Source organism: Podarcis vaucheri (genome assembly GCF_965113315.1).
Source record: "Podarcis vaucheri genome assembly, chromosome: 5".
Taxonomy (NCBI): domain Eukaryota; kingdom Metazoa; phylum Chordata; class Lepidosauria; order Squamata; family Lacertidae; genus Podarcis; species Podarcis vaucheri.
In genome coordinates, this window is record NC_138763.1 from 9,968,919 (window position 1) to 9,986,364 (window position 17,446).

Here is a 17,446-nt window from a genome sequence, read left to right on the forward strand (position 1 = left end):
TGCCTTGTGCCAGCCAGATCTGTGTAGGGATTGCAGGGGGGTGCAGCATCCGGAGGTGCCACTATAGTTTGGTTGCTGGATGGAGTCTGTAATATGTCTGTGGAGAGGGTCTGGGTTTGGGTCTGGTGTGGTTGATTGGTGACGGCGTTCTGTGTGCCTCTGGTTCTGGTGTCGGTTTTTGTGGGGAGGGCTAATTTCCAGATGTCTGGCAGGCGGGACGTGTCGTCACGCTTGTTCATGTTGTGAGGGTGTTTCTCTATCTCGATGGCTTCCATGATTATTCTCTTGTGGTGATGTTCCATGTTAACGAGCAATTTGGAATCTGCAAAATTAATTTCGTGTCCTGTTTCTTTCATGTGTTGGAAAAGAGAGGAAGTTTTTTCTTCTTTTTTGACGGCATTCTTGTGTTCTGCGATACGTGCATTTATTCGTCTGTTTGTTTGTCCAATGTACGTGGCTGGGCAGACTTTGCAGGGTATTTCATAGACCCCTTGGTTTTCCAGCTGGATTTTGTCTTTTGGGTTTCTGAGGATATTGGCTATTTTTTGGTTGGTGCAGAAGGCTGTTTTGATATTGTGTTTATGGAGGATTTTGCTGATTTTGTCTGTAGTGCCCTTGATATAAGGAAGGAGGGCCATGCCATTGTTTTCTTCTGTGTCTTGGTTTTTGGGGGGTGTTTCTTTTTGGATTAGCTTCGTAACCCTGTTTTTCTGGTATCCATTGGCGATTAACACATTTGAGAGATTCTGTAACTCAGTTGTCAAGTGGTCTTTGTCAGCCAGGCGTTTGGTTCTGGAGATGAGAGTCTTGGCTACGGAGTTTATTTGTGCAGGGTGGTGGTGTGATTGTGCATGTAAGTAGCGGTTGGTGTGTGTTTTTTTCCGGTAGATAGTGTGTCCTAGGGAGCCATCAGGTTTTTTGTAGATTAGGACGTCAAGAAAGGGGAGTTGGTTGTTGTCTTCTATTTCCATAGTGAATTGTATTTTGGGGTGTAGGCTGTTGAGATGTGTGAGGAAGCTATCTAGTTTTTCTTTCCCGTGTGGCCAAATTACAAAGGTGTCGTCAACATATCTGAGCCAAAGTTTGGGTTTGTGTTCTGACTTGTCTAAAGCATTGGTTTCAAAGTGTTCCATGTACAAATTTGCGATGACCGGTGAGAGGGGTGATCCCATAGGTGCTCCTTCTATCTGTTTGTATCTTTGTCCATTGTGGATGAAGTACGTGTTGGTTAGGCAGTGGTTGGTCAGGTCCAGGATGTATTTGGGGGGGTTGTATTTGTTTTGAATGGCTGTCAAGGCTTCATTAATGGGCACTTGAGTGAAGAGAGATACAACATCGAAGCTCACAAGTAGGTCATCGGGATGTAGGTATTGTTTCTTTGGCCCTCCTTCCTTATATCAAGGGCACTACAGACAAAATCAGCAAAATCCTCCATAAACACAATATCAAAACAGCCTTCTGCACCAACCAAAAAATAGCCAATATCCTCAGAAACCCAAAAGACAAAATCCAGCTGGAAAACCAAGGGGTCTATGAAATACCCTGCAAAGTCTGCCCAGCCACGTACATTGGACAAACAAACAGACGAATAAATGCACGTATCGCAGAACACAAGAATGCCGTCAAAAAAGAAGAAAAAACTTCCTCTCTTTTCCAACACATGAAAGAAACAGGACACGAAATTAATTTTGCAGATTCCAAATTGCTCGTTAACATGGAACATCACCACAAGAGAATAATCATGGAAGCCATCGAGATAGAGAAACACCCTCACAACATGAACAAGCGTGACGACACGTCCCGCCTGCCAGACATCTGGAAATTAGCCCTCCCCACAAAAACCGACACCAGAACCAGAGGCACACAGAACGCCGTCACCAATCAACCACACCAGACCCAAACCCAGACCCTCTCCACAGACATATTACAGACTCCATCCAGCAACCAAACTATAGTGGCACCTCCGGATGCTGCACCCCCCTGCAATCCCTACACAGATCTGGCTGGCACAAGGCACAAAACCATAGCTCGCCCCTATACACGAAGCCAAGCCAGAGCACAACTAAATGCAGCACAGCCATCTTCTCAGAAAAACTCTTCACAAGCTCAAGAGGTCAAGACACGAGAGCTTTAGCAACCAATCTACACTTAATGACCCACCCTGTGATATTCAGAATATCACTCATGAAATCACCCAAGATATCCCTCAAGTAATTAATGACCCACCCAGTGATATTCAGAATATCACTCATGAAATCACCCAAGATATCCCTCTAGTAATTAAGGAACAAAAGAAGAAAAGGCACACTAATCTAGGAACTTCCTCTCTACCCAGAACGTTGGAGGCTATACACCACACCCCTCAACAGTATTTATAGGAACTCAAACACCAGACTCTGCTCTGTTCCAGTAACAAGAAGCCGAAAGCACCAGCCTGAAGATGACGAGTGAGACCTCGTCGAAACGTCGCACAGACACCCCGACTCTTACACGGGAAGACACCCGAAGACACCAAAACCTGCATATATATATATATATATAGCCGGGATGAATGGATCTAGAGCTCGCTCTATCTGCTAAAACCCAGAACTGGAATGCCCAGAGCTCCAAAACCTAAAAACCATGTTTACGCAAAGGATTTCCACATTTTAGCCCAAATCTGAAAGTGCAGGAAGCAGTGGTGGAATCAGAAAGGAAGGGACCAAGATGCATGTCCTTTCTTCTGTTCTGATGTACTCTTCTTGATGGTATACTCTTCCCTCACTTGAGAAGCAGTCAGTTCCAGGGGCAGCTGTAGAGGCTCAACTTCCTTGTGAAAAAAGAATCCCAGAGACTTGGGACCGTGTCAGCAATATCTGCTTGCAGACCGGGCAAGTGCGAAGTATGCCGACAGACACACAAGCAGTGTTGGTCCTAGGTGTAAGCACACTGGAATATCCCTGCCAGGTTGTACCAAAAGCCTGTCTAGTCGAGCACCCTCTTTCCCATAGTGGTTAGCTGAATGCCCCTGGGAAGGCCACAAACAGGGCACCAGCGCAATAGCCATTCCCAGCAGCTGGCATCGAGGGGCATGCTGCCACTAATCCTGGACTTCGTATTTGGACATCATATCTAATAGAGCAATAGCACTGTAGAGTTGGTCATGCAGTCCAGCTCCCTGTAATGCAGGGATCACAGTTAAAGAATCCCTGGTGAATGGCCATCCAATCTCTGTTTGAAAACCTCCAATGAAGGAGAATCTACGGCCTTCCGAGAGAGTCTGCATTTTTGTTTCCTCTTCTGTTTGGAATGTTTCATACTTTTCTATTACTGGGAAGAGTCTGTTCCCTTGGAGCAACAGAAAGTAAGGGCCATAGTATTAATATTAATATTAATATTAATATTAATATTAATATTAATATTAATATTAATATTAATATTAATATTAATAATATTACTATTGCTATAATTTCTCAAAGGACCTGTTGATGGCATTTTACCATTGTACTGTTGAGAGTGTATTAACTTATGGTCTGTGTGTGTGGTTTGGGAGCTGCACGGTCAGGGGTAAAACAATGCTGTCCAGGGTTGTAAAGACTGGATCAAATCTATGCTTCCAGGTGCCATAAGAAAGCTGCAGGATAGTGCACACCCCGGAAATGATCTCTTTCAGCTTCTGCCTTCTGGAAGAAGGTACAGGGTTATAAAGGCTAGGACTAGCCGCCAGAGAAACAGTTTCTATTCAAATGCGATCTTGGTTTTAAACGCAGTGTAAGGTAGTCTCTATGGAAGTATACGGTATTTAATTATGGGGTATCAGAGTTTTTAGGGGGTTAACCAGGCTGGGAAAGCAGGCTAGTTGGTTTCTGAATGTCTGATGTAGATTTTTTCAATTTCATTGTTCTGTATGGGACGACAATAAAATTATCATATCGTATCGTATCAACATTTGTATACCACCCTATACCTGCAGGTCTCAGGGTGGTTACAATATGAAAACACAAAATACACAATAAAAATAAAAACAAGAACAACCTAATAATCACCCCACTCCTCAACACATTTTAAAAGGGCCTTGGATGTCAATCAGCCAAACGCCTGGTTAAAGAGGAACATTTTTGCCTGGTTCCTAAAGGTGTATAGCATCGTTTGTATGCAAGAGTGATTTGTGGGCATTGATAGCCTTATTCTCTTCAGAATTTGTCTGATCCTCCTGTAAAACCATCTAAGTTGCTGTGCCTCACTAATCTTGTGGGGGCAGTTTCAATAGTTTAGCTATGCACTGTGTGAAGAAGCCCGTACCTCCTTTAGCCTTCTGGCTCACCTGAGTTCCAGGGAGTGGGCAACTTTACTGTCCATGAATTTCTGAATGAGTCGTGAGACACAATGCTTATGGGTATAATTCATTTTGCCAGAGATTCCCGACCATTCCTCTTTTGCAGTTTCAGAGGAAAGGTGTCCCTTTTTTCATTTTAAGGCAGCGGTGGGGAACCTCAGGCCTGCAGACATAACTAGCACCCGCCACACCTCCCTATTTCATCCATAAGGCTGTTATAGCTTAGCCATGACAGCTTCCCCTTCCCCTGACATAATATATTTGCCAAATTGGAGTTTGCAGGCACCAGCAATCAGCTGATTGGCAGCACCTTCAAAGTCCCTTGCACAGCATTTTGCAAGCACGGACAAACAGCTGGTTTTTTGTACTTGCGTAGCACTGTGGATGGTGCTTTGCAAGCCCCGGTGATCAGCAGATTGTCTGGGCTTGCAAAGCACTGTCCGCAGAGCTATAGAAGTCCTGCATTGGGGCACATGGTTTTAAACAGTGGAGACAAAAACAGGTTACCTGTCAGACTTGGCCTGTGAGCTCTGGTAAGGGAGATTAATTATCCTGATCCTCAGCCCTGGTGAAAGGGATCTGTACCTTTTATATATTTTACCCCCATAGCCATAACTCCCCTGGAATGTCCTTTTTAGTAAAATACATGGGAATCACTACTATAAGTAATCTACTGTTGATATTTGAGCAAAGGAAATCAAATCCGTTTTTGTTTTTTTAAAGTGCATTATGCCTTTAGGAATCTAGAAAACAAAAGATGTAGACGACTGCAGGTTTCTGACCGTTGAGAAATCTGCAGGAATTTGCATAATCTGAGCACAATAAGCACTGCAGCAAAGCTCGTTTTAATTCATTTCCCCCTAAGACAGGCAGAGAGAGACAAATGAGAGAAGATTGAGGTTTGACAGCTGCGTGATCTGCTTCCTCCATCAGCTATCGTTGATGGACATCTTTTGTTAACTGGCTAGATGCAGAGAGCGATCTGAGAAGCTGCTTTGCTAAATGTGTCAATTTAGCTCCGGGCCTTGGTCCTGGGTGCAAATGCCAGTTCAGCCTAGGTGATGGCTAAACTGTTTTGGCCAACATGCCAAAGATAAATTCTGAAGTCTGAGCTGAGGTAATGCCACTGTGGAGCGGGCAAAAGACTCAGGCTTTGCCTGCACTGGTGACCCATGTAAAAAGGTAAAGGACCCCTGGATGGTTAAGTCCAGTCAAAGGCGACTATGGAGTTGCAACGCTCACCTCGCTTTCAGGAAGATGGAGCCAGTGTTTGTCCACAGACAGCTTTCTGGGTCATGTGGCCAGCATGACTAAACCGCTTCTGGCGCAATGGGACACTGTGACGGAAGCCAGAGCGCACAGAAACGCCGTTTACCTTCCCACCACAGCGGTACCTATTCATCTACTTGCACTGGCATGCTTTTGAACTGCTAGGTTGGCAGGACAGAGCAATGGGAGCTCACCCTGTCGCAGGGATTCGAACCGCTAACCTTCTGATTGGCAAGCCCAAGAGGCTCAGTGGTTTAGACCACAGCGTCACCCGCGTCCATATATATATGTCTGTGACCATGTAAGGGCTTATCCACTCTTACCATTTGACCCACTCTTTCCAGGCACAGGTCTGTGGTTTAAAGCTCCATGTCCAAGCATGTTTGGGGGTTATTTTTTGCCCCTGAGCCTTCCCCGAGAAAACCTGCTGTGACCCATCTCTGCCTCTTGGCCATCTTCCCCTCCAGCCTTGGAGTCTGAATTGCTCTCTGCCACAGCCTCTCTCCTGCTCACTAAGCCCTGGTACACCTTCAGATTCTGACACCTTCTCCTCCCAGTCCTTCTCCCTCTTCTCCCCATCACTTGCTGGGCTCCGAGCCTTCTTCCCTGGGGAGTTCCCCACCAGGTACCTCCCACCACTCCTTGGCCCCCAACCATGACAACAAGGGCCCTAGGTAACTCAGAAGCTCAGCGTCTACAGATTTTTTTCCTGTGTGCTAATCAAGAGATTAATATGTATGTGTTTGTAACAGTAAGAATGCTTTGTGAGAGAAAGTTAAGAAGAGCAGCAACAATAACTGTTGTTGTTGTTGTTGACGTTGTTATTTTTCTCTCACCCTGAGGGGCCCATGGCAACAAACAACTAAACAGTGAAAGTAATACAATATTTTAAAAAAAACATTTTGAAATGGAGGAATCAAGTATATATTTGCATGGCTCTTTCTAAACTGAACAGTTACATGAGAGTAAGGGCAGCAAAACAAAGATGAAATTGATTTTTTGGTAGAACACAAACCCTTTACTGGATTTTGGCAGAGCATAGCTCTTGCTTCTGTCAATGTGCACATTTATTTAGGTTATTATAATGTTAAATTTATTGGGCTGTGTCCAGCATTAGCCATGTCAAGTCCATTGGAAATAGTGGTCACGGCCAACTTGGTGCCACTAATTTCAAGGGATGTGCTCTTGAGTGCAATTTTGCATTTAGAACATTCCTTTTTAGTGTTATATAAAGGCACCTCTCTGCTTTGTAATTATCAAGGTGTGCGTGAATAACACAAGTATGATCCATTCCTGATCTTTTGCATTTCCCATTCCCCTCCCCCGGCCACAATATTACCTGTCTTCTCCACAAGGTGTCACTGATTCCCCTGCCTCTGAAGGTTTTTTGGCACCAAAGCCATTTCGCTGCCATACGTCTGCTCCACATATTACAATCTTCCCCATGTGAAAACACTCTCCTGCAAGAAATAGTGTCAAACCATTGTGCAGATGTGGGGTCTGCACATTCATGTGTTTAACTGCAGGCACGCACGGCTATGCACAGGCTAAGAAACTATGGCCAGTCATGCTTCCTCAGGGCATATGCTAAGTGTAAATGTGTGAAATCTTCACATGGGGAGCATGCTCAAATGTACTGTATGATGCGATTTGAAGTCAGATAATCTTTGGCTGTTTTGTTGTTGTTTAGTCGTTTAGTCGTGTCCGACTCTTTGTGACCCCCTGGACCAGAGCACGCCAGGCACTTCTGTCCTCCACTGCCTCCCGCAGTTTGATCAAACTCATGCTGGTAGCTTCAAGAACACCATCCAACCATCTCATCCTCTGTCGTCCCCTTCTCCTTGTGCCCTCCATCTTTCCCAACATCAGGGTCTTTTCCAGGGAGTCTTCTCTTCTCATGAGGTGGCCAAAGTATTGGAGCCTCAGCTTCAGGATCTGTCCTTCCAGTGAGCACTCAGGGCTGATTTCCTTCAGAATGGATAGGTTTGATCTTCTTGCAGTCCATGGGACTCTCAAGAGTCTCCTCTAGCACCATAATTCAAAAGCATCAGTTCTTCGGCGATCAGCCTTCTTTATGGTCCAGCTCTCACTTCCATACATCACTGCTGGGAAAACCATAGCTTTTACTATACGGACCTTTGTTGGCAAGGTGATGTCTCTACTTTTTAAGATGCTGTCTAGGTTAGGTTTGTCATTGCTTTTCTCCCAAGAAGCAGGCGTCTTTTAATTTCACGACTGCTGTCACCATCTGCAGTGATCATGGAGCCCAAGAAAGTAAAATCTCTTACTGCCTCCATTTCTTCCCCTTCTATTTACCAGGAGGTGATGGGACCAGTGGCCATGATCTTCGTTTTTTTGATGTTGAGCTTCAGACCATATTTTGCGCTCTCCTCTTTCACCCTCAATAAAAGGTTCTTTAATTCCTCCTCACTTTCTGCCATCAAGGTTGTGTCCCCTGCATATCTGAGGTTGTTGATATTTCTTCCAGAAATCTTAATTCCGGCTAGGGATTCATCCAGCCCAGCCTTTCGCATGATGAATTCTGCATATAAGTTAAATAAGCAGGGAGACAATATACAGCCTTGCCGTACTCCTTTCCCAATTTTGAACCAATCAGTTGTTCCATATCCAGTTCTAACTGTAGCTTCTTGTCCCACATAGAGTTTTCTCAGGAGACAGATGAGGTGATCAGGCACTCCCATTTCTGTAAGAACTTGCCATAGTTTGCTGTGGTCGACACAGTCAAAGGCTTTTGCATAGTCAATGAAGCAGAAGTAGATGTCTTTCTGGAACTCTCTAGCTTTCTCCATAATCCAGCGCATGTTTGCAATTTGGTCACTGGTTCCTCTGCCTCTTCTAAATCCAGCTTGCACTTCTGGGAGTTCTCGGTCCACATACTGCTTGAGCCTTCCTTGTAGAATTTTAAGCATAACCTTGCTAGTGTGTGAAATGAGTGAAATTGTGCGGTAGTTGGAGCATTCTTTGGCACTGCCCTTCTTTGGGATTGGGATGTAGACTGATCTTCTCCAATCCTCTGGCCACTGCTGAGTTTTCCAAACTTGCTGGCATATTGAGTGTAGCACCTTAACAGCATCATCTTTTAAAATTTTAAACAGTTCAGCTGGAATACCATCACTTCCACTGGCCTTGTTATTTGCAGTGCTTTCTAAGGCCCATTTGACTTCACTCTCCAGGATGTCTGGCTCAAGGTCAGCAACCACACTACCTGGGGTGTACAAGACATCCATATCTTTCTGGTATAATTCCTCTGTGTATTCTTGCCACCTCTTCTTGATGTCTTCTGCTTCAGTTAGATCTTTACCACTTTTGTCCTTTATTACGGTAATCTTTGTACGAAATGTTCCTTTCATATTTCCGATTTTCTTGAACAGAACTCTGGTTCTTTCCATTCTGTTGTTTTCCTCTATTTCTTTGCATTGCTTTGGCTGTTAAATGTGCTCAAATACAGGCAGAATTGGGGTGGGTGTTTCCTGTATTTGCATTTTTCATTTATGTCTATAGGTAGATGCATGGAATTTATATACCAGCTTAAGTGCCATGGCTTCCCTCCGCAAACCCTGGTAACTGTAGCTTGATAAGGAAACTGATCACTAGGGATGCAGGAGAAATTCAGTGTGTTTCGCATTCTGCGCCAACAAATGCCTCTACAGTCATACCTCGGGTTACAGACACTTCAGGTTGCGTTTTTCCGGGTTGTGGACCGCCGAAACCTGGAAGTACCAGAACGGGTTACTTCCAGGTTTCGGCGGTCACACATGCGCAGACACGCTAAATCGCACTTTGTGCATGCACAGACGTGCCGAATTGCAACCCGCGCTTGTGCAGACGCGGCGCTGCGGGTTGCAAACGTGCATCCCGCACGGATCACATTCGCAACTCAAGTGTCCACTGTATACAAACAGAAACCTGATAGTTGTTACCCTGCCCCTTATAAAAATTGCTTTAGAAATGAGACATTTTGGAGTGGAGAAGTAGCAGGTGGGGCTTAATACTCCCCCCTCCCCCCAAAAAAATCCTCTACTCCAAATTGCCCCCCTCCAAAAATGGCTTTTGCTGAAGAATAGGAATGGGCTGTCAAGGTTCAGTTAAATGAGTTTCCATGTAAGGTTGGGGGGGGGTGATTTCATGGGGATTCATTTTGTACAGGTGGCTGGGAGCGGGGGCGGGGAAGGGGTACAGAAAGAGATAGAAAAGGGATTAGGAGGGAGGGATTAGGAAAGAGTGGGGTGCTAAGATTTTTTTTGGCTCCAACCTTGCCCACTGCCATTATCTGGCTCCTGATAGATTATTTCTAAGGGAATGTGGCCCTTGACAGAAATAAAAGTTTTTCCAACGGTGAGGTGTGTATACGGTCATGATCCCTGTTCCCAGCTGAAACAGAACCTTAGTAGTGCACTTGACTGCATTTGCTTTCGTTGGTCTCTTACCATGCTTGCCCTCATCTCCTTCCCTGTAAGCATTTAGATTATACGTTCCTCAGGCAGGATAATTCACCCCAGGAGCAAATTTCCAGGGCACTGCAGTCGATTCATAAATAATAATCAGAAGAGTTATTGGCTAGTGGGAAAAGTTGATGTATGTTGTTTTCGTTTTGTGAATGACACCAATTTGATGAAACGCTGTTGGCAGGGGAGAATTGACCGCTGTGATCTGTATTTAGCCCACTGAGGTCCCCTCTCTCTTGCAGGAGGAAGAGGGAAAGATGGTGCACCCATCATCACCTTCCCCGAGTACGCAGGTTTCAGCGAGATCCCTGATGAAGATTTTCTGAACGTCGTGACGTATTTGACTAGCATCCCCAGGTAAAGTCTGACGCCAGTCTCCTCGATGGCTTGTGGGCCCAAATTAACTCACCGCTTTCTCCAGGGCAAGCCCAAACGAACACCTTCTCGCACCTCCCATTTTGGCGTATTTCCCCTCTGACACCCAAAACCCACACAGCCTAGGGCAGGGGTCAGCAACCTTTTCCAGCCGCGGGCTGGTCCACCGTCCCTCAGACCATGTGGTTGGCCAGACGATATGTTGAAGGAAAAAAATGAACAAATTCCTATGCCCCACAAATAACCCAAAGGTGCATTTTAAATAAAGGGACACATTCTCCTCATGTAAAAGCATGCTGATTCCTGGACCATCCATGGGCCAGATTGAGAAGGTGATTGGGCCGCATCTGGCCCACAGGCCTTAGGATGCCTACCCCTGGCCTAGGGTGCTGGCCTGGGAACTGGGAGAGCAGGGTTCACATCCCCACTATGCTCACTGGGTGGCCTTGGGCCAGTCACTGCCTCTCAGCCTAGCCCACCTCACAGGGCTGTTGTGAGGATACAAACGTATGCCCCCTGAACATGAGCTCCTTGGAGGAAAAGTGGGGTTTAAATATAAGACTAAATAAATGAAATAAAAGTAATTTTCATATGTGATTCTCCTTTGGGGAGCTAGGTTTATAGTGAGTAAAAAAACAACTATTGGGGTGACATCTGCCTATATCTTTTGTGAGAGGAGAATTGTGTAATTGAACAAATGTCAGATTGAATATGGCATTTGCGTATAAATATATCCCCGTATACATATTTGGCAATGCAATTGAGGAAGATAACCACCCAGTGAGCTTCATTTCAGGAAGAAGTATTGTGATGAGCTTTGCCTACAGCGTTTATAAAATCAAAATTCGGAAGAGGCTGAGTTTGTTGCTGGTGAATGTGGGAGCCGCCTTTGCAATTTCTGTGTTAACGTATTTGATAACACGCTTTGGAGCTACGTTAACGGTTTCTGCAACTTTACCTGCTGTGGAGCTTTGGTGTGCTGTGCAATTTAATTTGCCCTGTAAGTGTAGCTGCGTTTTAATGCATGCAAGAGGCGAGGCTGTCACCGAAAAAATGTGTCTCCGTGTTGAGTTATCCCTGGCAAATGTGTAGAATCACCTCATGGAGTTGGAAGGGACTACGAGGGTCATCTAGTCCAGCCCCCTGACATGCAAGAATCTTTCACCCCACATGGGGCTCAAACCCACAACCCTGAATTTAAGTCTCATGCTCTACCAACTGAGCTATCCCAGCTTTGGAGAGCTGGTATAGTGTAGCGGTTAGAGTGTGGGACTAGGACCTGGGAGATCAGGGTTCAAATCCTGACACAGATATGAAGCTCATTGGGTGACCTTAGGTGAGTCCCTGCCTCTTAGCCTAACCTATGTCACAGTGTTGATGCGGTGATTAAATGAGATGGGGAAGAGCCACGTACACCACCTCAAGCTCTTTGGAGGAAAAGGCGGGAAATAAATGAAACAAACAAATCATTACTTTGGTCTTTCCTTCCCTCCATCATCATCATTATTAGCTTTTCATATGCCACTTTTCCAAATTAAATAAGTTGGAGTTCTTGTTATTAAATACACCAAGAAAAATGCACTGACTATTGATTTGTGAGTAGGGACCACTCCCACTATTGAAACTTACACTGGCCTGAGTTCTTGGTGTACTTTTCCAAATTATGCTCAAAGCATCTCAGAAGAACAGTAAACAAATAGGTGCCACAGAAACAACCATTCATAATATCATATTTAAATCCACATTTGGAAGCTAAAAAAAAAATGATTAAAAGTTTCCCCAAACATCATGGGCTGCTGCTGGCAATGGCAGGAAAACTCAGCTTGAGCCCAGATGAGTAAGGGGGCTTTATGGCAGGGGCTTAATTTGGAAAAGAGTCGTTGAGATGTCACAGACAGGTCAGTGGCAGCAGGGCTTTTTCTTAATATACTGTATTGGATTTCCCCCAGAAAGGGTAAACTGGATTAAACCAGGAAATAATATGGGCTGGCATGTTGATATAAACAATGTCATGTGGATGCTAGAAGAAACTTCCATGTGTGAGAAGCACCCATACCATAATTAGCACCCATCTGAAAGCAGCTGAGATAGGACAGAAAATTCGACATAGGATACTCTTTTCAGTGACAGCTCTGTGTCATGAGTCAGGTGCAGATTGTGATTTTATATATATGTATGTTGACAGCTGTATGGATACATCACTAGCTCTTGGATTTGATTTTTTAAATACTGGTATCCTGATGTAACAGGAGTGTGTGGTTCGGCTTTGTGTGAAATTCTGCTAATAGTCTCTATATAGTGAACAATGCCTGAGAGGTTTTAATGGGTTGACCACATTTTTAGTAGCTTGCATTGCTTCCATTTCCATTGTGGTTGGCAGATTGCCCACAGGCCGGCCCTACCATTAGACAGAGGGAGGTGGCTGCCTCAGGCGGCAGCTGCTGGATTGGTTTTGGAGGACAGAGCTGTGCGTAGGGGCCTGCCCTGTGCCTCCTAAAAAAGCTTGAGTCCTCGAGATATGGTGGAGGATAATGTAAGATTCAACTTCTGATCTGGTTGGCTTTTGTAGGGCAGCTACCTCATACAGCAAAATGTCTTGACACAGCTCCGCTGGATACAATTGTACATTTCCTCTGTGCCACATAGCTCAACTGGCAGAGCAAGAGGGGGACTGGGGGAGCGCATTGCCCCTGGCACCACGATCCCAGTGGGGTGCCATCGTGGCCCCCCCACACGCTGGGCTCCACACCCCCAGGACATGCACCACACCACTGCGGGCGGCGTGACCCCCGCCCCAGGACATGCGCCAGTCATGCCCCCGCCTGCTCTCCGCCCACGGTGCCGGAGCATGAAGCTCCACCACTGCATAGCTCAGTACCAAAAAAAGGATGGTTGGATGTCATCATGACATCACCACAGAAGGGAATTCCTGGGCCACCATATTTAATAGGATCTACTATTTATTCTGGAAAGTAGTTTGGCTCTTCACTATTCATTTGGACACTTCCTTAAGATATTATAACCAAATTTTGCATGATGGTTCCTGAGATCATCAACGAGCAGGATTTTATCTATGTTTGGATCCAATTGGATGCCCGGTTTGGGCAGAGGGAGGCAAAGGGTAGTTCTCTCTGCAGGCTTTGGGGGGATTTGCCTGACAGGTGGCGCAGCATGGCCCTGCTTGGCTCCAGTGGGGTGGGGTATCACTTCGGTGGCAGCGGCGGCAAGGACTGGGCTGGCAAGGCAGGCTCTATTCACCCTCTGTGACCTGCCTAGCGTGCCCTGGGCACCAGCAAACAATGCTACGCCACTGCCTAAGAGTCAAGAAGCAGGCGAGTGAAAGGTGGAGGAATTATTTCCCTGCCCATAGCTTTTCTTGCTCCAAATAACCCCATCAAAAGATTTCTTTTTTTTTCCTGCTGCAGGGTTAAATGCGTTTGATTTTTGTTTTGAGCACTATGGTGGGAAAAAGTTGCTGGGGTCTGAAGAAGAGAAACATGAGAGCAGGGAATTTTGTTAGGCATCCCTTTCCCTCCCCTTTGCTTCTCCACTCTAAATGACTTCCCGGGGCACAAGCCATTGGTAGTCCTAGCCTGCCCAGACAACAAGACCCCCCATCTTGGCCTCACTGATGTGGTCCAAAGGAAAGCAGAGCGATATGTTTGGCACCAGTTTGGCTGCAGGAGTTGCTGGAAGGGGGCGTAGAAGGCACCATCCAACCGTCTTAGGGTGGTTTACAGTATAAATATCAAAAAGAACCTAGTAGGCCCACAGGATATTGTGACATTCACTGCACTGTGGCTTTGAAGCATGCACAACAGTGACATTGATCAGATGGCTATATATACTTTAAAGAAGAGGCATAACCCCAAATGAGAGGGTGTGTGTGTTCTAATGTGCATGGCTAGAGAAGGAAATATAGGGCTAGGACCAAAACCAGAGAGATGGGTAGAATTCTGCTTCCACCCCAGCTGGTGCCTTTATCATCCAGCTGTACCAATCTTCCCCAGTGTTTCTGTTGGGGATCGTCTTTAGTTCAGGGGAAATGCCTCCAGTTGCTAAATTAACTCCAAGTAGGTGGGTTTTTCCCCCAATTAAAGATTGCCCTCTCCTGGGGCCACCAAGCAATGTCATAGCTTTCTGCCCTGCTCAGTGGGCAGCTCTGACAGATTTCAGCATGTGAGCACAATGTTTGATCGGGACACAAAATCCAGTGTATGTAGGCCTGTGAGTAGTGCAATCTGTCTTACAAAGAAAGAACCCCAGGAAACAACCTGCAGTTTGGTCCTACATGTGTCAGATTTCACATGTGTACATCTTTTTCAAATGTTATACCGCCCCTTCATAGGTAGCTGCCAGCTTTGCAGGCATGGCAGCTGCATGGGGGGGGGGCAATGAGGAACGGGGTGGGGGGGCATGGCTTCACACCTCTCCCCCCAGAGAGGGGAGAAGCTGGGGGTGAGGTTTATCTGAAACATTTCCAGGCTTTTTCCTCCCCACCAGCCCGAAGCGTGTAGGTGATGGCGAATGGTTCACAGCGCTGCTGGTTGGGGAAATCTGCAGCAAAGCAGCCCGAGCAATCGGATGAAATATTCACGTATTGTGCAAGCGGCTAACCTGATGCTGGGGCGGAAGAGGGGAAAGAGGGGAAAGGGAAGAAGGAAGGAAGGAGGAGGGGAAGTCGCTTGCCTCTTCCTGCAAACACAGCTCCCGGTCTAGGTTGCTCACGCTGCTGCTGCCGCTGCCTACCTAGACTGCTTGTTAATCATGAGCTCAGAGCGAGCCACGGAGCTTTTGCTGCAATACCATTGCTTGGAACGGGGCTGGCCCTGTGTAACCCCATATACCTGCTCTGGATATTTTGCAGTCTGGAGGCTGCCAGCATCGGGTTCATCATCATCATAGACAGACGGCGGGACAAATGGAGCGCAGTAAAGGCGTCCCTCACACGAATAGCAGTAAGTGCCTGGAATCCTTTATTTTCATTGCTGTTTTGCCTCCCGCAGATTGCAACTGCTACCCAGTTGTTTGCTGTTTACCTAGGCTGCGCTCCCTTGGTTGCTCGTGCGGCTGCATCTCCTTCGCTGCCCTACAGATTTCTGCCAACCTTGCATGCTGAGAAGCAGCGGAGAGTGCCAAGGCAGGACAGGCACATCTTGCCCTGTTTTCCTGCTGAATGAGAACGAGATCGTTCCAGCCCTGGGAAGAGAAAAGGGCTTGGCTATTTCTATAGCGTTCTGCTGCATGCAAGCTGCTTTACAGTCCTAATCTCATTAAGTGTAGTGGTCCAGGGGGTCAGGTGAGGGAGTCTCCTAGGTCAAGCCCTAGCTTAGGTGATTTGAGATGGCGGTGGAGCAGGGGCTTATGCAAGCATCTCTCTCCCTCTCTCTCTCTCTCTCTCCCCCTCTCTCTCTCCCCCCCTCTCTCTCCTTCTGCTCTCTCTCCCCCACCTTCCCTCACACTTGCACCAGTACCTAGAGAACGGAGCTAAACACACTGGTTTATGAGCTTATTTGAAGGGTTTCGAACCTTGCTTTTCAGCTGAAAAAAGGCTCCCAGAGCAGAACAGCAATAATCAGGCTTTGCACAACACAGGAGGGTCACAGGAGGTCTAGCTCAGGCATCCCCAAACTCTGCCCTCCAGATGTTTTGGGACTACAACTCCCATCATCCCTAGCTAACAGGAGCAGTGGTCAGGGATGATGGGAATTGTAGTCGCAAAACATCTGGAGGGCAGAGTTTGGGGATGCCTGAGCTAGCTGCATGTATACATACACAATTCTATTAGTGTGCCGCCTTTCAGCAGTTCAAACCGTGCTCAAGGGGGCTCACAACATGGAAGGAAAACACAATTGCAACATAACAAAAGTAGTGATAAATGAGGCGTGACAGAGGAGACATATGGAGTTCTTGCCCCTCCTCACGTCATTTTCCTAGTCGAGAATCGCAGATGGGAAAAGCAGATTAGGAAGGGCAATTTCAATAGGGAAAATTTCATAGAAAGGGAATGGAAAGGGACCCTGAGGAATATGCAGCCGTCACTTAGGAGGATTGAAGCTGCAGCCTTGGCATAATCAGCACCAAGCAATAACCAAGCTCTAACCAATTGAACTATCGAATCAAATTTTATTATTTCGGTCACAGACCAGTTCCAGCCCACATACAATATCAAGGAAGTCCTAAAACACGATAGGGATACATTTGAATTTGCAATTAGGTATAACAGGAACAATAGGGACGCTGGTGGCGCTGTGGGTAAAACCTCAGCGCCTAGGACTTGCCGATCTCATGGTCGGCGGTTCGAATCCCCGCGGTGGGGTGAGCTCCCGTCGTTCGGTCCCAGCTCCTGCCCACCTAGCAGTTCGAAAGCACCCCTAAGTGCAAGTAGATAAATAGGTACCGCTTTATAGCGGGAAGGTAAACGGCGTTCCGTGTGCTGCGCTGGCTCACCAGAGCACCTTCGTCACGCTGGCCACGTGACCCAGAAGTGTCTGCGGACAGCGCTGGCTCCCAGCCTCTAGAGTGAGATGAGCGCACAACCCTAGAGTCTGTCAAGACTGGCCCGTACGGGCAGGGGTACCTTTACCTTTATAACAGGAACAATACAGATATTGTTTAGTGGTTTAGTCGTGTCCAGCTCTTTGTGACCCCATGGACCAGAGCACGCCAGGCATTCCTGTCTTCCACTGCCTCCCGCAGTTTGGTCAGACTCATGATACAGATATAGCAACAGATATAGCAACATAATACAGATATAGCAACAGTTAAAAAATATATAAATTAAAACTTAGTCACTAACATATGACCTAAAATTATCATTTAAGGCCTTAATCATTATGATAGCACAGCTATTGAACTATCCTGTATGTGTCCTGTGGGGATAGGTTCTGTCTTAGGTTCTAGCCCAATACAAATTTGGAGCTCGCTACAGCTTTTTTGTTGCTGTTTAGTCATTTAGTCGTGTCCGACTCTTCGGACCAGAGCACGCCAGGCACTCCTGTCTTCCACTGCCTCCCGCAGT

The 17,446-nt window shown here is 46.4% G+C and overlaps 1 protein-coding gene across 6 annotated transcripts in view; it reads left to right on the forward strand.

The window, feature by feature from the left end:
* The window catches only part of MCF2L2 (MCF.2 cell line derived transforming sequence-like 2), a 244,322-nt gene that overhangs the window by 51,686 nt on the left and 175,190 nt on the right, over positions 1-17,446 (forward strand). For all 6 annotated transcript variants that reach the window (XM_082223915.1, XM_082223920.1, XM_082223916.1 and 3 more), the window contains 2 exons: positions 10,293-10,407; positions 15,293-15,383. In XM_082223915.1, the coding sequence (XP_082080041.1) occupies positions 10,293-10,407; positions 15,293-15,383 (206 nt within the window). The remainder of the gene's footprint in view (positions 1-10,292; positions 10,408-15,292; positions 15,384-17,446) is intronic.